Raw genomic sequence first — 24,953 nt, forward strand, 5'->3', positions numbered from 1 at the left:
TGAACTTGGGGAGAGCAGAGCTGGTCCAAAAGCTCAGCACAGAGAGGTCGGGAGCTCGTTTTGTCCACTTCCAAGAGCCTCCAGTTTTTGAGATAAAAGAGGATCTTTAACCTCAAAGTTTGGGAGCCAGGGAGTAGGGATGGAAGAATGAAAACCGGTTTATTGTTTTCATGCTGGCTTGGGTCATGAAGTCAGCTCCTGAACTAGAGACACACAGGCTAAATGTGCCTGTGGATGTAAATTTGAGCCAATCGCCGACTTTTAAAAATGGGAATATTTTGCATAGAAATCTGGGCTTCTGGCTTTGTTTACAATAACAGGAAGCTCTTGCTGCTTTTCCCCGTGGCCATTCTGGGGTAGAGTCAGGGTGCCAATGTCCACCCAAGGCAGAGCACCCATCCTCCTCAAGACCCATGGTCCCCATCAGTCTCTGCTGCTCACCCGGGTGCACGGCAATCATCTCAATTACTCGCTGGCCCCGTGGGCATGTGAGTGTGTCACCTGTGGAATAGTCATGCTTCCGAGACTAAAATTAGAGGGGGGTGGTCCAACAGGATGGGGACAGGACGTCTCCTGGCTCTCTTTTCCCAGACCTCTTGCACTTCAAGCTTGTGAGCCTGAGAAAATCACAGCTACCTACCAAGGCTCAGTTCCCTTGTCTGTAAAATGGATGCAGAAACTCCCACCCTCCCTGAAGTATGGGCTGTGATAGGATCAGACCATAGCACCTAATGCTTTATAAATTATAAAGCTCTATGGTCCACATCTGTGGTTTGATCAGTCTCACATCCATCCACCCTCCCTTTGCCTTGTACCAGCAGCCCAGTTCCCCTCCCAGGATTAGCCTCTCCCACGCTCAGGCAACCTGGGTGGGTGGTATTTACTCTATCCTCAGCCCTGGTGGGCACGGGGTCAGGCTGGCCAATCACAGCACTGCATTCTCCCAGAGACAGGTGCATGAGCCCACTGGGGCCAACAGAATCAGGGCCAGCATTTTGGTTCAGACTGCTGGCAGGGGGAAGGTCTCTTTTCTACTGACCTTGGCTGTCATGTTGCTAACCTGGGGGTAGCCAGTCTTTGACTGCAGCCAACAAGGAGAGAGGAATAGAAGTGTGGCGAGAAACAGGGTCTGAGTCATATAATCTGAGGCTTTGGGTCCAGATATACATCAAAACACACATACTCTTTGTGTCAGCCAGATTGAATGGGGTGAACTCACCGGAGTCCCATGCCCTTATCAGGGGGTTCTACACTAGCAGGCAGACTTGTGAACGTTTGTTCGATTTGCATTCATTTCTCTGGGCACTTGCTGATCTTGAGCCTTGGTGTGCTCCTGCAGCAGCTGCCAGCTCTTCTCTCTGTCTGGATTTGACCTTCCACACTGCCTTCTTGAAGTTCTTGAGAGGGTCCTGCTGCAACGTCCTTGACGAAGGGCACTGGAAACGCTCGCGGATGAGATAGCCATGTCTAGTGGGGGCGATGAATCCATTGGAAGTTGGAATGATCCTGTTCACCACAGCGTGGACAAACTGGACAGCCAGCAGGGTGCCTTTTGGGGGTAGAGGGCAGGGCACTAATGAGAGAGTGGGGGCTACAGAGATCCAGTTTCACCCATTGGAGAGTTGGCTGCATGGGGTCAAATCCTTGCTATGTTCCTTACTAGCTTGTGCACACATTCTAAACTCTTGGAGTCCCTCTTGCTTCATCTGCAATATGGGGATGATAACTAAACCCACCTGCAGAGGGGAATTCTAAGACTCGAAGAGGTCACGTGTGTCAGGTGCTTTGGTATTAGTTTCAGCCCAGAGTGAGTTCAGTAAATATTATTAGTGGAGGAGGAGGAGGAAGAGACTTTGTGAATTTGCCCAGGATAGGCTTTTACGGCCACAATCTGCAGCTCTCAGCTTCTGAACCATCTGTGACTTTTTGCCAGGCATCTTTGCCACAAAGTAGTAGACTACACTATATTTGATTGCACTGTATCTGATTACAATGTATTCAAATCTACCTGATCTTCATTCACTCACTTGCTTTGTGACCTTGGACAAATCTCTTAATCTCCCTGAACTTCAGCTTCTTCACTTTGGCACCTGCCTCCCTGCCAGTGTCATAAGGGGTCCTTTCTCTATAGGAGACTATGTAGGAGGGTGACAGGTGACCATGGGGACCAGGCAGACCAGCTGCGAACTACTGCCTACCATTTATTCACTATGTGACCTTGGGCAAGTCACCCCATCTCTCAGAGCCTCAATTTTTGCTCTGTAAAATGAGGTGGCTGTCAAGAGAGTTAAATAGCTTAGTGACAGTACCCAGTACAAAGAAATGTTCACTCTCATTAATATGCCTTTAGGGTAGCACTGAGCAGACCAAGAGATGTGGCGTTTTCAAAGCAGTTGGTCTTAAGCAAGCTGTCCCTATCATTTACAAGACCTGGCGCAAGAGAAGGAATCAAGGCCCATATCCTATAAGGCACAATATGTAAATGTTGCAAACCTAGCTGATAAACTATTAAGTGAAATTTGCTCTGTCCTCCTACACTGATGGATGTACTTTCAGAATCACGTGGAAGGTCATGTTTGGGTAGAGAATCACCAGGCTTTTCAGTTCCATTATAGAATGTAATGGTGTGGGAGAGCTAGTCCCCAGCTTTATGCAGCTTGGCCCCCTTCTCTTCCCATACCCAGCTCTGTTCTGCACTCCTAGGGGCCTCACACATATGCATGCAAACCGCCTGCCCAGCTCACGCATCCAGACTCCATGCTCATCACCCCATGGCCACCCCCAAGTCTAGGGGTGCTCCCACTAGGGGGCACAGTCCACCCTCAGAAGGATGAGCCTGGGGAAGAGGACTGCTCAGGCCCTAAAGAGGGCACCATCCCAGGTGGGGAGAAGGTTTCGGGGTTCCAGGTATCCAGAGCATGGGTCTAGAAGAGGAGATGTAGCTCCAGGGGGGCCTGTCCCCTTCACCTGCAGACACCTCTCTCTAAGCAGCTCCCCCCCAGCTGGGGAAGGCCAGGGCAGGGCCCTCCAACACCCAGAACCCAACACAAGGCCTAAGATCTAAGCTCAATCTTCCCCTCGAAGCAAAATGACTCACCATCCTGCACACTCCAGACGATGATGGAGCGATCCTTTAAGCCCGCATACACATAATTGTCATCCATGGAGAAGCAGACACACTGGACTCCTCTACAGTAAGAATTCTGTAGAAAAAGACAATGTGATCTGGAGTTCAAACTGAGACACCCAGGAGACCCACCGCAAGGCACTTGTATCAGAAGCCAGGCATGTAAGCCTCCCATGGGGATGGATCCAACGAAACCCTGGAGAGATGGGTATATTCCATCACCAAGATTCCCAGGACCAAAACACATTTTCATAGGGATTGGACTGAAAGGTTTGCAGACAGTTGGCACTGGAAAGCAGGAATTACCAGATTTAATTTCCTAAGTGACCTCAATTCTACAAGCAAGCGTTAGCTCTCATGGTCTCTAGTTAAAGGCTATATGCTAATTGCAATAGGGCATCCTAGATCAGATCCTAGACCAGGAAAAGGAAATTCACTGAAAAACGTATGATCCCAATGAAGATGGTAGTTTAGTTAACAATCCTGTCCCCGTGGTAATTTCTTAGTTTTGACAAATGTACTCGAGTTACGTAAGATGTTAACGTCGGGGAAGGTGGGTGAGGAAGAGGTAGAGGGGAACCTTGTACTATCTTCATGACTTTTTTGTAGATCTAAAATCGTTCCAAAATTAAGTTTATTTAGAAACAAAAAGGGAGGGAGTGCCTGGGTGGCTCAGTCAGTTAAGCATCCTACTCTTGATCTCAGCTCAGGTTTTGACCTCACAGTCATGAGTTTGAGCCTCACGTTGGGCTTCACACTGGGTGTGGAGCCTACTTAAAAAATAAACAAACAAACAAACAAAACCAACAAGCTAGGTGTGTTTAACTTCTATGGTGGCATTTCCCATCTCAACAAGACAAAAGATGACTGACAGCTCAGTATTAGAGTGGTTTCATAAAAGTAAAGGTCAGATGGGACGAAGGCCTTTTAAGACAAAACTATCTGTACTCTCTTCTCATAGTTACAAGATCGTCTCCCTAGGTTTATGAATAGTTTTTACATCTTGCAACCAAAAGTATGGTCTTCATTCCCCATTTGAAAAACTGGAATAATAACACCAAACTTATAAGGTCGTTGTGAGGATAAAACTTTAGGATGATATTTTAATATATGCATTTTATATAATATGTAATATGAATATATGAATATATTTATTAAAGCCCTTAATTATATGGATATAAAAAAACTGTCACAGCTTCTTATGAGATGGGCAGCGTGGACTCTGAGATACTTCTTCTGTTAAGGAGTCAGTTTCCATCTTCAGAGCCTTCACAGCTGCTGTTCCTTTTGCCTAGAATGCTCTTCCACCAGACTTATTCTACCTTCTTTTTTTTTTATTTATTTATAATCGCCACACCCAACATGGGGCTCGAACTCATGACCCCAAGATCAAGAGTTGCATGCTCTACTGACTGAGCCAGCCAGGCGCCCCCAGACTTATTTGACCTTCCTAAATAGCGGCCCTTGCCATTCTACCCCATTTACCTTGTCCTATTGTCTCCTCAAAGCTCTTGTCACTCCACAGCCCATCATGTTTTTGCTCTTTTGTTTTTATTTTTTTATTTTATTTTTAAAAAATATTTTATTTATTTATTTTAGAGAGAGAGAGCACAAGCAGCAGGAGCGGCAGGCAGAGGGAGAAGCAGGCTCCCTGCTCAGTGGGGAGCTGGAGGTGGGACTCGATCCCAGGACCCTGGGATCATGACCTGAGCCCGAAGGCAGATGCTTAACCGACTGAACGACTCAGGCGCCCCCACTGCCTTGTTCATATTCTACAAACATTTACGGAGCCCTGAGGACAGGTCGGGAGCTCTCCTAGGGATGGGGGCCACCTCTGTAAGCAAAACACAGAAAGATCCTGCCCTCCCGGAGCTCACGCAGTGTCCCCTCCGAGAGCGGGGCTCTAAGAGGCAGGACGGTGTGTGCCCTGGCCACGGCTAGAAAGGGGCCTACTGCAGACCGGGCAATCAAAACTGTCGGACGCAAGGACGGCGGGCAGGATTAGGGTAAGGAGGGGCAGGCAGAGGTGTGCTGGGGCAGGACTTGATCCCGTCTTTATTTAAAATGATATTTTGGGGGCGCCTGGATGGCTCAGTCGGTTGAGCGTCTGCCTTCAGCTCAGGTCGTGATCTCAGGGTCCTGGGATCGAGCCCCGCGTCATTGGGCTCCTTGCTCAGCAGGGAGTCAGCTTCTCCCTCTCCCTCTGCCCCTTGTCCCTGCTCTCTCTCTCTCTGTCTCTCAAGTAAATAAAATCTTTTTAAAAATGGTATTTTGTTCTTTGTGGATTTTTTTTGTATTTGTTTCGATGTTGGTAAACATTGCATTAAAACAGCATCTCTCTTGATTGCTGAGTTTTTGGCTGCCCCTTAAACTCTGCTCCCAGGGTGAGCGTCTCTCACTGGCCTCACCCCGCTCCCGACCCCGGGCGACAGTTCGCAGTGTGCACTTAGTACAGGACACCTGTCCTCAGCTTTCTAAGGCGGGGACCTCGCGTCACGTGGTGTGTGGGCCACGCACCGTGTAGTTCATCTGAAACCTCCACTTGCAGGCCTGCAGGTCCCAGAGACACAGCAGGGCTTCCTCGGACCCGCTGACCGCCAGCTGCTCCTGGTGGCTGACCTGCATGCAGGCGACCTGGCTCCCGTGGGCCTCCAGAGGGAACACTTTGGAGTTCGCACACTCGTAAAGGAAGAGGTCGCCGTTGGTCATGCCGTAGATCACACGGTAGTCGGCCAGCACGGCCACGCTGGCTATGGTCTCAGGCAGCTGGGTGTAGAAGGTGTAGGTCGGCCCGTCGATGACGGGACAGGGATCCCCGGGGCTGATGTCCAGCACCAGGACGATGCTGTCATAGGCGATGGCCAGGCGCTCCTCGCCGGTGCTAAGGGCCATGCAGTTGATGGCTTTCCGGGCCTCAGGAGGGGGAATGCACATCACATCCTGTCTGGAATTCAGAGGGAACACCAGGACCACCCCCGAAACGAGGCCGGTGAAAAGGAGATTGGCCCGCTGGGCAACCTCCAGACACCTGACCTCATTGGAGGTGTCCAGGGCATCTTGTTCCTCCCCTGCCACGGAGAGAAGACCACGTCAAGAGCAGCTCGGAGGAATGCTCGTGCCACAGTTTTCCTATTTCTAAGGATTTTAAAAACTGCTTTCCTGATCCGTACTCCCCCACGTGTCCACTGCCATCCCCTTGCCTCCACTCCCGTCCTGCCATCTCCTCACCGCCCTGCCTACCACCTTCCAAGGATATTTTGCTCCCCATCGGGACAGACGGACAAAGGGACATGCATGACCTCTCATCCCAGACCTTTCCTTTACAAACGTCTGGAAAGGGTCGGAGAGTAAATATTTTTGCCTTGCGGGCTGTATGAGCTGTGAGTGCAAGCTCTTCACAAATGGGCTTTAGTTTGCACACTTCTATCTCATGCCCCACTGTGCCCCCTACCTTTGTGCCCGGCTTCACCCCACAACTAGCCACAAGCACCTCAAACATTGTAACCTCATCCGTCTTGCTCCCTGCCAACCCCAGAGCCCGGCTCCACAGCTGGCACTAATCAAACATCTGCCAAACCCATGAAAGCAGGAGGGTGAGAGTCAATCTCTTTTCTCATAGTATTTTATCATTAACAAGGAATTTCCGTACCTCCGTTCGCCCCGTGGAGATTACAGCAGACACCATTGGTGACGTGCCCAGACCCCCTTTACCGGCCAGGGCGCCCAGCCCCAAGGCTGCCCACTGCCTCCAGGGGAAGAGAGCCCCTTATCTCAAAATGCTTGGGGGGCTGGGCTCACCACCCAGAATGGCCTGCAGCCAGAGACTGCCCGATATGGGGATACAAAAGATTGGCCCTCTTGCTTTGAGATGGAACAACTCTGAGCTGCAATTTATACTCCAGGCCCCCCCTGAGGTCAGGCTGAGCCCACCTCCTTGTTCAGCCCTCCCCCTGCCCCTGCCTGCTTCCCTCACTCCCTCTCGGGTTTCTCCAGGAGCTCCCCTCCACCCACCCCTTGTGCAAATATCCCCGTCACATGCCCTGCTTCTGGGAAACCCGAACTAACACAGGGATTGATGACCAGATGGCCAATTACCCGCACGCTGGAAAAGGTATAAAATCAAGTCCTGTCTCTATTAGCCACTTTCAAACTCACTGGAGGTATGGGGGTGTTATGGACTGAGTGGGTCCCCCCATAGTAACATGTCAAAATCCTAACCCCTGATGTGATAGTGTGGGGAGGTGATGAGGTCAGGAGAGCAGAGCCCCCACGATGGGATTAGTGCCTTTACATAAGGGACTGGGGAGCTTGCTTCCTTCTCTGCGCTCCTGTGAGGACATAAGAAAGTGGCCATCTGCAACCAGGAAGCCGGCTCTCACCAGACACTGATCTGCCGGTGCCCTGGCCTTGGCCTTGGCCTTGGCCTTCCCAGCCTCCAGAACCATGAGAAATAAATGTCTATTGTTGAAACTGCCCAGTTCGTGGTGTTTGGTTCTAGCAGCTCAAGCCGACCAAGACAGGGGCTCTGGCTCTTCCCCACAAGAACGACCATGCTTCTATCTTACCAACCTTCCGCTGAGTCCCAAATGGTGACTTTGTTCTTGTCCCCAATCTTGGGGAAGTAAACGTAGCCTCCATTGTGTGACACTGCAGTGAGGCCGGTGCGATCCAGAAACGGGGTGCAGGCCCTCGGCTTCTGAACATCAGTGAGATCCCAGACTTTAAAAGACGAGGACTGCTGGGAAGCAGATGCCACCAAGGCCCCACACCAGGCCAGCAGGTTCATGGGGGCCCCAACGCCTTCCAGAATGTCCAGCAGGGTCCCCTGCTCTGACAGACTCCACACCTAAGGATGGACAGCAGAGGGCCAGAGCTGACTTCTTCCTTCTGCTGTCATAGCTCAGAAATAGGCATAAGTCTATTTGTCCACCCAGGGTGGAGTCTCAGGCTGCAGTTCAGGGGCCTTCACCAGCCCCTCGAACTTCCCCACACCTCCTCCCATCCACTACCACAGCAATTCTCAAAGTGTGTTCCCAGGGAACCCCTGGAGGGTACCTCCAGGGATTGTCAGGAAGGCATGCAAAGGCAAAACTGTGTTTATAATAATTCAAGACGTTATTTGCCTTTTCTACCCTCTTCCTCTCACGAGTGAGCACTGCAGTTTTCCAGAAGCTACGGGACATGTGCTATCATAACAGATAAGAGAATGCAGAGTCAAATATGAGAAGCCGGTTTATCTTCTACTAAGCCAGACATGAAAGAGATTTGTCCAAATGTGCAACAATGACGCTCTTCCCATAAGTTTGTTTGTTTCAGAAACTATAGTTATTTTCACAGAAGTCTGTTGTTACACTGACGTGTAATGTTCATGAATCAATGGATATGTATTTTTGGATTTCCTCATGTCTAATTTTTAATATGGTAATTACCAATAGATACTAAATACAACGTGGGATCCTAGATTGGATCCTGGAGTAAAGAAAAAAAGGACATTGGTGGGAAAGCTGGTGAAATCAGAACAGAATCTGCAGATCAGTTAATAGTATTATCTTAATATAATTTTTTAGTTTTGACAAAGGGCTCAGGTGGCATGAGATACTAATATGGAGCAAGCTGGGTGAAGAGTAGATATTTAGATATGGGGCTCTCTGCTTTTTTGGCAACTCTTCTGTAAGTCTGAAAACTATTCCAAAATAAATCATTTGGTAAAAAATTATCAACCAAAATGATATAACAGACATAAACAAAAGCTCTTTGGGGTCCTCAATAATCTTTAAGAATGTAAAGCAGTCCTAAGGCCAGAATGTTGGAGAACGGCTACTTGTGTTATTTTTTTATTTTTTTATATATATAGACAGAGAGCGGTGGGGAGGGACAGAGGAAGAGAGAGAGAATCCTCAAGCAGACTCCCTGCTGAGTATAGAGCCCCACATAGGGCTCGATCTCAAGACTCTGCGATCGTGACCTGAGCTGAAATCAAGAGTCAGATGCTTGACTGACGGAGCCACCCAGGCGCTCCGAGAACCGCTAGTTTATTATGTACTTCTCTCACCAGCAGGACAACTTTGAGCTCAATGGGAATTTTCCTCCATGTACCCCCAACCCTGCCCCACTCTGAAGGCCAAAATCCTCCCAGGTTTTCAGGTTTCGGTGGGAACGCTATATCCTTTGTTGAACATTTTGGTAATTCCCGCCCCCCACCCCCAGGTCTGTCGCTGGGTCTCGGGGATCCCTCCCCCACATCCTCCCAATGACCTGCCCTGTTTCACCTGTACTAGGGTTTTTTTTTTTTAATTTTATTTATTTATTTGACAGAGAGAGAGCCAGCGAGAGAGGGAACACAAGCAGGGGGTGGGAGAGGAAGAAGCAGGCTCCTAATGGAGGAGACTGATGTGGGACTAGATCCCAGAACGCTGGGATCACGCCCTGAGCCCAAGGCAGAAGCTTAACGACTGCGCCACCCAGGCGCCCCTCACCTGTACTAGGTTTTATCTCTATATTTTGAAGCAAAAAGACCCCTAAGGAATCATACTTTCTATGTCAGAGGCGGAGTGAGGCTGATCCCTCACCTGAATGAGTGCGTCCCGGGAGCTAGTAATAATCAGATTGTTCTCAGGACCAAAACCGGCTGTCTCCACTATGTCCTCATGTTCAAGGTCAGTGGCCATGAATCGATGAAACCCCTGTGAGTCGGCCAAGAATATCCGCACAGATCTTCCAAACCCTGAAATGCAAGGCATGGGATTACCCCTTTCACTCCTGGAGGAGCTCGAGAGTAATTCAGTTCAGTCAACAAAGATTTTTCTGAGCACCTGCTACGAGGAGGTGGGAGGAATACGGTGTTGAACAAGAGAGACATCCTCACCTAGCCTGTAGCTGCGGAGAGGGGGGCAGCAGACCGCATTGATCAATAACCTCACAGGAAACAGCCAAGTCATCTGTTATCACAAGACTATTTGTTTCTGGAACCCTGGGACTGCCTGTCTGGGCTGCTCGCAGCGTCCCAGAACCAGCACAAAACTGGACATACGTAGGCATGTTTTGAAGATGGAAGGGAGGGAAGGAGGAAGATAGGAAGGAAAAGAAAGCAGTTACAGTCTGTGATGAGGACAATGAAGTCAGGGGACTGGGTGCCGTGAGATATGACGACACAGAGACACACATGGCGGTGAAGGCAACATGGAGGCAGAAGCAGAGACCGAGACATGTGGCCACAAGTCAAAGAATCACAAGGCAGAAGCTCAAAGGGCAAAAAAAGAGAGAGAAGGATTCTTCTCCAGAGCCTTTGGAGGGAGCGTGACCCTGCCCACATCTTGATTTTGGACTTCCGGCCTCTAGAACTGTGAGAAGAGAGATTACTATTGTGTCAGAGCCATCACGTTTGTGTGGTCGTTTGTTACAGCAACCACAGGACATTGGAACAGCCATATGAGAAGGGGGCAGGCACTGGAAGAGCGGGAACAGCATGGGATGACCAGGAGGTAGGAGAGGCCTGGGTATGTCTCAGGAGCAACACAGAGGCCAGTGTGGCTGGGGCGGAGTGGAGGAGCGGGAGATGAGGGAGAGAGAGGGTTGCTAGATTTAACACAAAGCAACACAAAGCAAAAAACCCAAGGGACAACTCCATTAAATTTGAATTTCAGATAAACAGTGAAATTCTGATTAGTATAAGTATATCCCAAATATTACATGGGATATACTTATACTGAAAGCTTGATTGGTTGTTTATCTGAAATTTAACTGTATTCTGTATTCACAATGGACGTTCTGCATTTTCTCGGGCTCCCCACCCAGGGCGACTAGCTCATGTGTGTTCCAAAATGGGGTGGGTGAATGCTTTGTTGAGAGGACCCCTGGCGGTGCAGGAAAGTGGGCAAAGGCCAGGTTATGCAGCTCTTCCAGGGCCCGCAGCCCTGGGGGTGATGGTTTGGGGCTGTGTGCTATGCACCTGGCCTGCACCAACTCAGTTCCATTTCCTGGAAATGCCGGAATCAAGTCGGCGCAGGAGAAGCTGGGGGCTGACAGCCCATCTTACTGCCTCTCCAGGCCCTCCATGGAATTGTTTCGCTGAACTCGACTGGAACCTGAGGCTCACACAGAAGGACGTTACTGGAAACGGATCAAGTGCATCAGGACATCTGCTATCCAAGGATATCTGCATTCCATTCTTGAGCGGTAAAGGATTAACTGAGCAGCTTGGTGTTGTTGACATCCCGCACACGCATGGTTTGGTCCTTGCCTGGCTCCTGAGAGCTGCCCTCTAGGCCCCTGGAATGCCCTGCTTGATCAAAGTCTCCTTGTTTTCTGAGGCCTTGGGCCCACGGGATGGCGTGTGCTCACATGTGATTTATGGTGGGAGCTTTGGGACACGTGGTATCGGCTTGACCTCAGGGGGTGTTAGAGACTGAGGTCAGCTGTGTAGGTGGTCAGCCGGATCCACATAACAGACCCCCAGGAAAAATCCTGGCCACCAAGGTGGGGTGAGCTTCCCTAGTTGGCGGGACACTGTCATCACACCCTGTTGTTGAGAGACGTAGGTGCTGTCCCCGTGACTCCACGGGGAGGGGACAGCAGGAAGCTCGTGCCAGGTGCCTTCTGGACTCAGCCCCAAGTGCCTCTACCCTTCATTGATCTTCATCTGTATCCTTTCGAGCACGAGCCTGAGTTCTTTGAGCCCTAGCAAATCATCAGACCTGATGGTGATCTTGGGGACGCCAGAGCCGCAATTCCGTTTATGACACTTGGAAGAAATCCCTGCCTGATCTAAGTTGGGATCAGGGTACATCTCCTGAGCAATGGGTGGGGTCCCAACATTGTGGATGGGGAAGCCGTTCAGGCCCCTCTTCACTGGCTGCTGGACAGAGCCCCACTGGAGACCCACTGTGATGAGGCTCTAGGTCACTGAGGTCCTCAGTGCCTTTGGCCTTGGTCCTGATTCCATGGTGTGCCTCTATCCCTCGTTTTTATTTCTTCTGTCATTCCTATTCCCCATGCTGCATTTCACACATACTTACACCACCTAAAATTCTTCTGGAAACAGGATGGAAGATGTATGATCAGTCAATCATCCATCAGTCAGGCTCAGAGGCTGTTTATTTCTTAGACCTGCGCTCTCCATGTGGGTATGGTCACCACGAGCCACGTGTGGCTCTTACTGTGGCTGAGCCAAGTTGAGACGAGCTGTCAGTGGACAACATGTGCCAGGTTTCATATCCTTCGCACAAGAATTTTTTAAAATGTGAAATAGACCATTAATAATTTTTATATCAATTTCATGTCGAATTTTTGGATGTGTTGGATTCAACAAGATATGTTATTAACACGAATGACACCTGCATCTTTTTGCCTTTTTCAATAGGGTCATGAGGACACTCGGTTACAAACGTGGCTCACGTTTGTGGTTTGCCTTACTGGACAGCACTGGTCTACTGTTGTCTTTGATTGCTGGAAATGGCTTTATAAAAATCAGGCTGGGGGCGCCTGGGAGGCTCAGTCAGTTAAGCATCTGCTTTTGGCTCAGGTCATGATCCCGGGGTCCTGGGATCGAGCCCCGTGTAGGGCTCCCTCTCTTCCCCGCTTGTGCTCTCTTTCGCTATCTCTGTTGCTATCTCCACCTCTTTTTCTCAAATAAATAAATAAAGTCTTTAAAAAACAATCCAGCTAATTTTAGGGCAGAACAAATACCCTGAGATTATGATGGTGAACATATATCATTACACATGAGATTACGTCTGTCCAAACCCACAGAATGTACAACACCCGGACTGAACTGTAAGGTAAGCCACGGACTCTGCGTGACAATGACGTGTCTATGCAGTTCATCGTTTATAGCAAATGCGACCCCCTAGTGGGGGGGGTGCTGATATTGGAGGAGGCTGTGAGTATAGGGGGTAGGAGGTATAAGGGAAATCTCTGCACTTTCTGCTCAATTTGGCTGCAAACCCCAATCTGATTTTCTAAAAATATTTATTTATTTAAGTAATCTCTACACCCAAGGTGGGGCTTGAACTTACGACCCTGAGATCAAGAGTCACACACTCCTCTGACGGAACCAGCCAGGCACCCTTCAAAACTGATCTTTAAAACATAGTCTTAAAAAAAAAAAATCAGGCTGAAGAGTATCTGTTGGTCACCGCCTAGGAAGCCTTCCCTGATTGCTTCAGACTCAAGAAGGGAAACCCGTCACACCCTCCTATAACCCTTGATTCTTGTCTGGTCATTGCACCAACCACTCTTCCTTGTGGCTACCTTACCGTCTGCTAGCCTGAGAGCCCCTAAAAGCAGGGGTCGCGTGGGCTGGCTCACCCCTGAGTGCACCCCATCCTCTCACGCGGCACCCCTCCATCCCTGTACCCGTCTGGCAGGGATAACCACCCCATCTCAGAGATAACGAACAGGGGTTGGCAAGCTACAGCCCATGGGCCACAGCTGGCCCACCATCTACTTTTGTATGACCTGTGAGCTCAGAAGACTTTTCACATTTTTAAATAGTTTCACGAAAATAAAAATATGATTCCTGTTTTCTGATAGGTGAACATGATACTAAATCCAAATTTCCGCCTTCATAAACGAGGTCTGACTGGCACACAGCCACGCCTACGTGAGACAGCATCTGTGGTGGCTTCCACATTACAGGGACTGGCTTGATTTGGGTCGACAGAGACCACCGGGTCTGCAAAGCCAAAAATGCATACCGTGTGGCCCGCTGCAGAAAAGGTTTGCCAGCCGCTGGTCTAAGACGGCCTCCCTGCCTTGCCCCAAGCCCGTCTGCTCTTCCAACCAAACCCGGGGTTGCCTCCTCATGGCTCCGAATAAGAGCTAGACGCTACCTGCAGCAAGAAGGGACTCGTCTTCAGAGAGTACCAGGAACCTCACGGCTTCCGGAAGCTTCTCCAGCAGGCTGTCTCCTTCGGGGGAAACCTGTACAAAGTCAAGGGTGCCTATCAAGCATTTTCAGGGGTAAAGGGTCCAGGGTCGGGAGCTTGGATGCAAGGCTCTGCCACTCATCAGTTTCTAAGCAAATGCCTTAGCCCTTGGGTGCCTTAGTTTCCTGATCTGTGAAATGGGCAATGATACAAGACCACGGCACAGGGCCATCATGGCCTGAGAAGTGCGTAGAATGCCCACCCCCCCCCACCCCCGGCACACAGTCAGCCTTCAAACCCTGGCAGCTAGTATTATTGTTGTTGATGCTGTTTTTGTAATCAACTCAGAGACCTGGAGAACATTCCAGCATTTGTTTTCTGCCCCTGGGGGAGTGCTGGAGATCTCAGATAAGATCGAAACACTGGTTTCTCCCCGTTCCCGAGTTTCAGAACCAATTTTGTTTAGACCTAAGAGGATGGTTCATTCCTCAGTCCCGCAGCCCCAGTCCAGCTACTGACTTCTGAGTATCTGACCGCCACCAGTCCATGAGCCAAAAACTGTCTGCTAGTTATCTCAGTGAGGGGCACAGACGGGACACATGGGGGGGCCAAGAAAAGTGAGTTGTTTGCACCAATCCAAGCCAATACTTAGAAAATATAAATTTGTTCACCTTTATTTAGCAGGGGTAGGAGAAAGTGAATTTCCCCGTGGCTGTTATTGATGATTTTTTTTTTAAACATGTTTCTTGGGGTGCCTGGGTGGCTCAGTCGGTTAAGCGTCTGCCTTCGGCTCAGGTCATGATCCTAAGATCCTGGGATCGAGTCCCACATTGGGCTCCCTGCTCAGCAGGGAGCCTGCTTCTCCCTCTCCCTCTGCCCCTGCCTGTGCTCTCTCTCCTTTCAAATAAATAAATAAAATCTTTAAAAACATGTTTCCTTTAAAACTTAAAAAATTAAACAACAATACCGTATAAGGTGGGGGGAAAAAAAGAAGTATCCAGAGCACACCATGAACCTCTCTTCACCTTTCCTGCCATCCTCCCCTCCCCCCAGAAGGGACCGTTGTCTGCTTTGCGGGGCATCTGTTTGCAGAGATGAGCACTTGCACGACCCATCAGAGACACTCTTCTGCAAGTTTGCTTTGTTCACTTTATGTGTCCGGGGCAGCGGTTCTCAAGGGGTGGGGAGGGCAATTTTGTGCCACCCCCGCCGGCCGAGGACAATTGGCAATGTCTAGAGACATTTTTGTGAAGACACCAAATGTCATTTATGAAATGATCAAAGGTGAAGTGGCTTCTCCCCACTTCTGGGACCCCTGGGCACGTTGGAGCTGAGCAGTGCGGGCACCACATTCAGGAGAGGGACTTACCCAAGAGATGGAGCCCTTGCTAAACCCCGTCACCATCTTGCCCTGCTTCTGGACTGAGACCCCACAGGTAGGTGTTTCTTCTCTGACGCTGGACAAATGTTGCTTCCCCTGCAGTTTTCCTGTGGCTGAGCTCCACAGACTAGCCACGCCAACCTCAGACACGGTCAGCAGCGCGGCCCGAGAAGCCAGTGCCGCTGTGCACATCCATCGGTCGGAGACATCTCCCAGGATACGGAAAACCAGCTCTGCAGTTTCCAGATTCCAAGCACTGACCTGATGGAATCATGCCAAGGAAGAGAAATCTCAGTGAGAGACTCTGGAGTCGGCTGCAAAAACTGTGTGTTTTCATAGTGCGTGCATTTTATTTTCAACAGTTAGTGCCAAAAAAAAAAAAAAAAAGGCAGAGGGGAGAGGTATCCTGGATTAGATCCTAGAGCAGCAAAAGGACATTTGTGGAAAAACTGATGAAATCGGAGTCAAGTCTGAGTGAGGTTGCTAGAAACTTTACCAGTATTCATGCCTTAGCTGTGACAGATGTTTCCTGGGTAGGCAAGATGCTGACATGACCGAAGCCTGGATAGCAGGGTATACGGGAACTCTCTATAATAGCTTTATAACATGTCCATGAACCTAAAATTTCTCCAAAATAAATCTTAAAAATGGGGGAAAAAGTCAGCCATACTGTATGCATTCATGTATCTGTCCACTACAAGTAATTATTGAATACGGCAGGTTTCATAGTTAACCTCACCAAAAAAAGTACCTTTTAAAATCAATAGTAACCGGGGCACCTGGGTGGCTCAGTCAGTTAGGAGTCTGCCTTCAGCTCAGGTTGTGATCCCAGAGTCCCGGGATAGAGCCCCTCAGGGGGAAGTCTGTGTCTCCCTGTGCCCCTACCCCCACTCCTGCTCTCTCTCACTCTCTCTCTCAAATGAATAAATAAATAAAATCTCTTAAAAAATCAATAGCAACCATTTAAAGAGTAAACATTTGCCCATTAATTCTACTTTTGGGGTTTACTCTAAAGAAATAAGGAGAGGGGCGCCTCGGTGGCTCAGTCGGTAAAGCGTCTGCCTTGGGCTCAGGTCATGATCTCGAGGACCTGGGATGGAGCTCCCCGCTCAGCAGGGAGTCTCCTTCTCCCTCTACTCCTTCATCCAACTCGAGGGGGAGGGCACACATGTGTGTGCACTTGCTCTCTTTCTCAAATAAATAAATAAAACCTTAAAAAAATGAGAGATACAAAGATCTATGTATAAGAAAAGTTGTCTCAGTTATTTGAAAGTACAAAGAACTGGAAACAACCTATATGTCCAGTAGGAAGGGATCAGTTTAATGAACTGATAGTGGAGTCAATGCAGGACATCTCACAAAATCACTAAGCCTGCTGTTTCTGAAGAAAGTTTGAGGTATGGGCAAATAAAGATAGATTTTTAAAGCTGCATAGCTAGCTTTCTATCCCCATTTTTATCCCCATTTTGTGTTATACTTACACACACATACACACTTGTATGTGCACACACATTCCACAGAAACAAACTCATACATATGTTAAAACAGTGGTTGTCTTTGGGATTAATTCTTATTTCTTATTTCTTTTTTTTAAAGCCTTTTTAAAAATTTTTTAAAAAGATTTTATTTATTCATTTGATGGAGATAGAGACAGCCAGCGAGAGAGGGAACACAAGCAGGGGGAGTGGGAGAGGAAGAAGCAGGCTCCCAGCAGAGGAGCCTGATGTGGGGCTCGATCCCATAACGCCGGGATCACGCCCTGAGCCGAAGGCAGACGCTTAACGACTGAGCCACCCAGGCGCCCCTTTTTAAAAAAGATTTTATGTATTTATTTGACAGAGAGAGAGAGAGAGGGCACAAGCAGGGGGAACAGCAGGCAAAGGCAGAGGGAGAAGCAGGCTCCCTGATGAGCAAGGTGCCTGACATGGGGTTTGATCCCAGAACCTTGGGATTATGACCTGAGCCAAAGGCAGACGTTTAACCGACTGAGCCACCCAGGTGCCCTTATTTCTTTTTTCTTTTCTTTTCTTTTCTTTTCTTTTCTTTTCTTTTCTTTTCTTTTCTTTTCTCTTTCTTTCTTTCTTTCTTTCTTTCTTTCTTTCTTTCTTCTTTCTTTTAGATTTGTTTATTTTAGAGAGAGGGAGAGCAAGAGAGAGTGACTGAGTGAGGGAAGAGGTAGAGGAAGAGAATCCCAAGCAGACTCCCTGCTGAGTGCAGAGCCCAACACCGCCTCGACCTCACAACCCTGAGATCATGACCCCAGCTGAAACCAAGAGTCAGATGCTCAACTGACTGAGCCACCCAGGTGCCCCTATTATTTCTTATTTCTTTATTGTGTTTCCCAAACTTCTGCTGATAAAAAAAAATGATTTCTTTAACCAGTTTTTGAAATCAGTCAACACGTCTCTAATATTTAAGCCTGCACTGTCAAGAACAGTATAATGCAAGCTGTGTGACTTCAAATTTTATATTAGTCCCTTTAAAAAAAGTAGGAAGAAACAAGTGAAATTGATTTAAATAATGTATTTTGTTTAACCCTATGTCCAAATGTTATCATGGCAACATGTAATCAATATCAAATTCCTATTGAACTCTTTTACATTGTTTCTATGGTACTAAGGCTTTGAAAGCCAGTGTGTGTTTTGTACTTACAACACATCTCAATTCAGAATAGGCACATTTCAAGGGCTCAGTAGCCACATTTGGCTGGTGACCTGCCATATTGGACAGCACAGTTGATAAACCACCAATATTATTTATGTTAACAACTGCCCGCTACTAATAAAATATAATAATTAATAGCTATTGAGTATTTGGTGCTTACTATGCACCAAGCACTATGCCAGGTGTTTCAGTCACAATCTCATCAGGCAGATGAAGAATGGAGGCAGAGCGGGAGGGTGACATTCAAGATCACTCAACTTGCAAAGAAGTCAACTGGGAGTTAGGTACAGACTTTCCCCCATGCCTTTAGTTCCTAAACTTTCTTTCACCCGCTGTGCTACTGTGTCTCTATTCATCACACACTCAGATCATAGGGTTATAATTGACATAAAGGAATAACACAGCAGAATACATATTGTTTTCAGATGTATGGGGAACATTTACCAAGAGAGACCCTAAAATGAGTCTCAATACATTTGAAAGTATTCATCATACAAATGAAATTAAGTTAGGAAGGAAAAAAGTAAGCTACCTGGGAACTTTTCAAATATCTGGGAATGAAGAGCATACTTCTAAATAGCCCACGGACCAAAGAGCAAATCAAAAGGGAAATCTGAAAGTATTTTAAACTGAAGGTAAATGATAACATGACAGAGTAAGGTTTGTGGGATGCAAGTAAGGCTGTACTCAGAGGGAAATTTATAGCACTAAAAATGACCAATTAAAAAAAATTAAGTGTACCTGGGTGGCTCAGTCAGTTAAGCCTCCAACTCTTGGTTTCTGCTCAGGTCATGATCTCATGGGTCATGAGATGGAGCCCCCCGCCCCATCAGCTCCCTGCTGAGTGGGGAGCCTGCTTGAAGATTCTCTCCTCTGCCCCTCCCCACCGATACTTTATTTATTGATTATTTTTAGAGAGAGTGTGTGTAAGAGAGTTCAGGGAGAGGGGCAGAGGGTGAGGGAGAGAGAGGATCTCAAGCAGACACCCCGGTGAGCCTCAAGCCCAATGTGGGGCTTCATCTCATGACCTTGAGATCATGACCTGAGCAGAAATCAAGAGTCAGAGGCTTAACCAACTGAGCCACCCAGGTACCCCAATAAATATATCTTAAAAAAAAAAAAGGTGAAAGATCTCAACTCTTAGGGTCGGAAAGAACTGTCAAGATCATCTAATTCAAGTTTGAAACCCTTTATGGCATCCTATCCAGTGATTGTGCACCCCTGTTTATGCCCGCCCCGTATCGGGGAGACCCACCTCCTAGAAATAGCATATGCAGTCTTGGAATGTTCTGGTTGCAGCTTTCCTTTGCAAACAGGGCAGGTGTTAGTTACCTTTGAGCCAGATGCCACATACACAACCTTCTTTGCTTCATCCATGTGAAGACTCCAGATCTCAGGGTCAGTGGGAGATTTTGAACCTCCATCCCAAATGGTGAATTTCTCCTGCCCAGAGAGTAAATCCCACAAACGCAGTGTGTGGTCCTTTGAGGCAGAGAGGGCGAGCGTCCCTTTGGCAAACACCTCCACACACCTCACCTCTCCTGCAGTAGACCAGGGTTAGGGAGAATATATTAGCTGGAAACATTTTTGACTTCCAACTCCCAAAATGCCTGTTAGTTTAGAAAAGATGATGGATTCAAACATAAGCAAATTACAAATAATGGAATGTGGCAAAACTCAATTAAGAGCCCCAAACTGGCTGTGATTAAAGCAATTGTCCATATGTGAATGTGATAAACAGAGATCGCTGAAATTTACAAAAGTTCAGCATCATCCAGGGAGTGCTTAAAATCAATAAACGTGTAAAAACAAGATAAGGTTATAGAGAAGACTTTACAATCTTGGAGAGATATTTTCCAAGCAAAACATGAAACTTGGAAGACATAAAGAGGGAAATTTGATCAACTGGATTACGTAAATATGCAAAATTTCAGGAGGATAAGTTGAATATATAGTTGAAAGTCATATGACAGATGAAGAGAAAATATCTGTAATATATAACAGATAATGGATACTCTCCTTAATAAACAAAAGTTTCTTCCAAATAAGCAGGGAAAATGCAAACAACCTACTCAGAAATTGGACCAAGAATATAAACAGGAAATTTACAAATATAGTACACGTACACAATAAGCATTAGAAAATGATATGCAACCTCACTAGTAATCACAAAAATGCAAGATGAAATACCAATATACCATTATTATGCAAAATATTGGCAATTTTTTTAAGAGAGAGAAAGCACGCGCATGTGTGCACGCACAAGTTGGAAGGGAGGGGCAGAGGGAGAGGGAGAGAGTCTTAGGCAGGCTCCACGCTCAGTGAGGAGCCCTACACAGGGCTTAATGACCCTGAGATCATGACCTGAGCTGAAATCAAGGGTCAGACATTTAACCTAGTGAGCCATCCAGGCTCCCCTGGCAAAAATTTTAAAGATTGATCCCTGGACTGCTACCAAAGATACAAGAAATAAGTTACTTTCATACTTTGCTGATGGAAGTATAAATTGATATGAATTTGTAGAGGGTAATTTGGTAACACTTACTAAAAGTTAAAATGTGTTGTCTCTTGGTTTTGTTAATACACTATAGTTACATAAGATGTTGCCATTCTGGGAAAGTGATACAGGGTACGAGGGACTTCTCTGCACTATTCTAGCAACTTCTTGTGAGTCTAGAATTATTTGGAAATAAAATGCTCAGAAAAAGAGGGGAAAAGGGAAAATGTCCATACAATTTGCCTCAGAAATTTCACTTCCAGGAATGTGTCTTTGCTGAAATAATAGCATAGGTGGGTAAAGATATAGGATGTTAGTTGCAGTGTTGTCTTCTAAAAATAAAATTACAAACCACCTATTTATGAAAAGGGAGTTGTTAAATAATATCGTACATCCTTATAAAGAATGTCATGCAGCCATTAAAAATAATAAGATAGATCTACATATACACTTAAACGTAATAAATTATTACAACAGCCAATACTTACCGGGGGTTTTCTATGTGCCAAGTGTAGTGGTTAGTACTTTGCATACATTAAACTCCTTTAATCTCATAAAAATGCTATGAGGTACTATTATTATCCCATTGTACAGATACGGAAACAGAGGCACAGCTGAGTACAGTAACTTATCCAAAACCGCATGGTTAATAAGTAGTGGAGCCAGGATTCCAGCCCAGAGCCCAAGCTCTCAGCCGCTACAAAGTATCATTACAATACATTGTGAAAAAAGCAAATTACAGATCACTGTATAAAATAGCACCACCTGCTTTTGACAAAAACTCAAAGTACATGAGCCTATACAGAGCTATGTCTGCATAAGCCCAGAAAAAAATTGCTTATGGCATATAACAAACTGTGAGTACTGATCACTTCCATGGAGACTGACGGATGGGAGAGACCAAAGGGAGTTTTACTTCTTTATAATTCAAATAACAGGAGGAGAGTGGGTAATTTTTATTTGTTACAATTTGGATATATATATATATACATATATATATATATATATATATATGTATATATATATATATATATATTTTAAAGATTTTATTTATTTATTTGACACAGAGAGAGAGCCAGCCAGCGACAGAGGGAACACAAGCAGGGGGAGTGGGAGAGGAAGAAGCAGGCTCCCAGTGGAGCAGAGGAGCCTGATGCGAGGCTCGATCCCAGGACTCTGGGATCATGCCCTGAGCCGAAGGCAGACGCTTAACGCCTGAGCCACCCAGGCGCCCCAATTTGGATATTTTTTAAACCCAAAGTGTGTATAAATAGTAATGTGTTACAAAATATCCCCATACATGGAACACTATGCCACAGTTAAAATGAATTAGATATATACGTAATATGGAAAGAGGCAAAATATGTGATGTTACGGGAAAAAAAAAACAGGTTATACAAGCAAAAGCTTACATGACTTTCTATAAACCACATATACTTATGTATGCCCAAACAGTCCTTGGGGGAAGGGACTAGAACAACAATATGCTAGTAAATGTCTCACAACTGGCTCTCCAAGGAGTTTGGGGAAAGCCCTGATTTGTGGCATTTGCCAATTTCCTTGGCATAAATATTCTCACCCCTGGTTGATTTCAAGCCACTAACATGATGTCATTGAATGTAGGATTGTAAAGAGAAACCAGTAGCAAGCACCCCATTTCCACCACACGGGTATAGTAGCCAAGAGCATGGGTAACAGAGTGTGTACAATACCTAGAAAGTGCTGAGTTTTGGACACCTGGGTGGCTCAGTTGGTTGAGTGACTGCCTTTGGCTCAGGTCGTGATCCTGGAGTCCTGGGATCGAGTCCCGCATCGGGCTCCCTGCCCGGCGGGGAGTCTGCTTCTCCCTCTGACCCTCCCCCATCTCATGCTCTCTCTCTCATTCTCTCTCTCTCAAATAAATAAAATCTTGAAAAAAAATAAAGTGGGTAGGCAGTGAAAGAGAAATATCCAGGAGAGAGCAAGGTCATAAAGGAGGAGAGCCAGAGAATTTGCCTCAACGTTATCACAGAAGGGAAAAATGCAAGGACCTGGTATTACAATGTTAACTCTTAAAAAAAAAAAAGCGATGAGTTTTGTGTATTTATTACCTTGTTTTAATAGAACTGATTTAGCTGCAAGCTTCTATAATTGGATATTTTATAACGGCTGTGTTTGGGGCCCCGGGGTGGCTCAGTTGCTTGCTCAAGCCAACTCTTGATTTTGGCTCAGGTCATGATCTCATGGTCACGGGATCAAGCCCAGCATCGGGCTCTGCTCACAGCACGGAGTCCGCTTGTCCCTCTCCTCTCTCTCTCCCTCAAATAAATAAATAAATAAAATCTTTTAAAAAATTTAAGAAAATAATGGCTGTGTTTGACAACCGTCGCACCACATTCCCAAAAACTTCACCATCATTCCTCACAAGCCAGGACAAACAACATCCAGCTTGCTAGCATGTGATGGGAAACATTCACTTTCCTTAGTACATATGCCTCTAATGTTCTCTGTTTTGCCAATAAACTGATTACTAAGTTTCCCTAATTACAAAGTTTGATGACTTTTTCAAAAATAAATCAAGGTCCATTGGTAAATGGGTTCAGGTCTTGAACAGACGGCTCACACTCACAAAAATAAAAATATTCAATAGACCTATACAGAATTAGCCATCCCGATGATAATAAAATGAATGGAATCTTATTTGACAGACACTCTATCAGGACCCACCTCACTCCCAGCCCTTGGAAGAAAAAAAAAAAAAAGTTGAGAACATCTGATGCTGGTGTCTTTGGGGTTGGGGAGGGTGGTTATTTTGTTACATACATAGAGCCTATTTGGAAAGCAATAAGATACCACTTCTCAAAACCCGCAGAAATGCTCCCATCCTCCAATTCAAGACTCCTACTCACTGGAAATATTCAACAGAAGGGAAAAAAAACATCGATGAGAGTAAAAAGAGATTCGTCTCAGTGTTATCCGCAATAGCAGATAACTAGAAGTAGCCTAAAATAGCAAGAACCAAAAAATAAATAAATAAAGCGGAATAAAATAAATTACAAAAAAGTCATGTAATACATTCTGGAACATGATCTGTTGCAAAGAATGAACTATTTTTGCTGCATTTCAACATGATAAAGATGACACCCGATGGATCATAGCAGCGAGACTCATACCAGCCTCAAACTGGAAACCATGTAAATGTCCTTCAACCAATGTGATCAACTGATAAACACAGGCTGTCCCTTCCATGCAACGATGGACTCGGCAATGCAGAGGACCAACTACTGCCACATGGCACAGCGAGGACGAGCCTCACACACGCTGGGCGGTGCACCAAAGGATCACATCACGTGCAATTCCACCTGCACGAAATGTCCAGAAAAGGCAAGTGGATAGACCCAGGAAGCACCTCAGTGGTTGCCACGGAGCTGGGGGTGGGGGTGGAGATGGACTACAAAGTGGGCAGTCAGTGCAAAGAGAACTCCTTGGGGTGCTGGAAAGTTCTAGGATTATGGTGACGGTAGTGCAACTCAGTAAATCTACCAAAGATTGTTGCATCCTACGCTCAACACGGGTGGAATGGTATGCCAATTACAACTCAATAAAGTTGTTGAAAAAAGAGTCAATGGAAAGAGAAGAATGATTATGGCCAAATGTTGAGAAAAAAATGATGAAACAGTATATATACTTGGTTCACAATGATATAATATTTTTTTAAACCTTTACTGAGGGACACCTGGGTGGCTTAGTCGGTTAAGCGTCTGCCTTCAGCTCAGGTCATGATCTCAGGGTCCTTGGATCGAGCCCCACATGGGGCTTCCTGCTCAGCGGGGAGTCTGCTTCTTCCTCTGCCTCCCCCTCCCAGCTCATGCTCTCTCTCTCTTTCTCAAATAAATAAATAAAATCTTAAAAAAAGACTTTATTGAAATATAATGCACAGGGGCGCCTGGGTGGCACAGCGGTTGGGCGTCTGCCTTCGGCCCAGGGCGTGATCCCAGCATTATGGGATCGAGCCCCACATCGGGCTCCTCTGCTATGAGCCTGCTTCTTCCTCTCCCACTCCCCCTGCTTGTGTTCCCTCTCTCGCTGGCTGTCTCTATCTGTGTTAAATAAATAAATAAAATCTTAAAAAAAAAAGAAATATAATGCACAAACATAAAATTCACCCATTACATGGACAATGGTACAATTCATTGGTGTTTGTATGGTCACAGAGCTGGGCAACCATCGCCACGGTCTAAATTTAGAATATTTTCAAAACCTGGCATTCTCTCCCCTTCCTCTCCTAACATGTACACCATTTGGAGGTGTGCAATTCAGTGGCATAATAATTCACAACGTTGTGCAACCATCACCTCTATCTGATTCTGGAACATTTCCATCACCCCAAAAGGAAATCCCATCCCCATGAGCAATCACTTTCCATTCCTCCCTCCCCAA

At 46.6% G+C, this 24,953-nt stretch overlaps 1 protein-coding gene across 3 annotated transcripts in view; it reads right to left on the reverse strand.

Annotated features, from left to right (window-relative positions):
* Nucleotides 1–1,123: 1,123 nt before the first annotated feature.
* The window catches only part of NWD1 (NACHT and WD repeat domain containing 1), a 61,069-nt gene continuing 37,239 nt past the window's right edge, over nt 1,124–24,953 (reverse strand). For 2 of the 3 annotated variants that reach the window (XM_087867187.1, XM_045778819.2), the window contains exons 13-20: nt 19,370–19,578; nt 15,362–15,634; nt 13,957–14,047; nt 9,697–9,851; nt 7,697–7,973; nt 5,645–6,195; nt 3,098–3,203; nt 1,124–1,549 (exon numbers count right to left, since the gene is read on the reverse strand). In XM_087867187.1, coding sequence (XP_087723313.1) covers nt 1,248–1,549; nt 3,098–3,203; nt 5,645–6,195; nt 7,697–7,973; nt 9,697–9,851; nt 13,957–14,047; nt 15,362–15,634; nt 19,370–19,578 — 1,964 coding nt within the window. In that variant the 3' untranslated portion in view covers nt 1,124–1,247. The remainder of the gene's footprint in view (nt 1,550–3,097; nt 3,204–5,644; nt 6,196–7,696; nt 7,974–9,696; nt 9,852–13,956; nt 14,048–15,361; nt 15,635–19,369; nt 19,579–24,953) is intronic. The other variant, XM_087867188.1, reaches the window with a different exon arrangement.

The sequence above is a fragment of the Ursus americanus genome, chromosome 14 (assembly GCF_024610735.1).
Source record: "Ursus americanus isolate L20-20 chromosome 14, mUrsAme1.1.p, whole genome shotgun sequence".
In the NCBI taxonomy this organism is placed as follows: Eukaryota; Metazoa; Chordata; class Mammalia; order Carnivora; family Ursidae; genus Ursus; species Ursus americanus.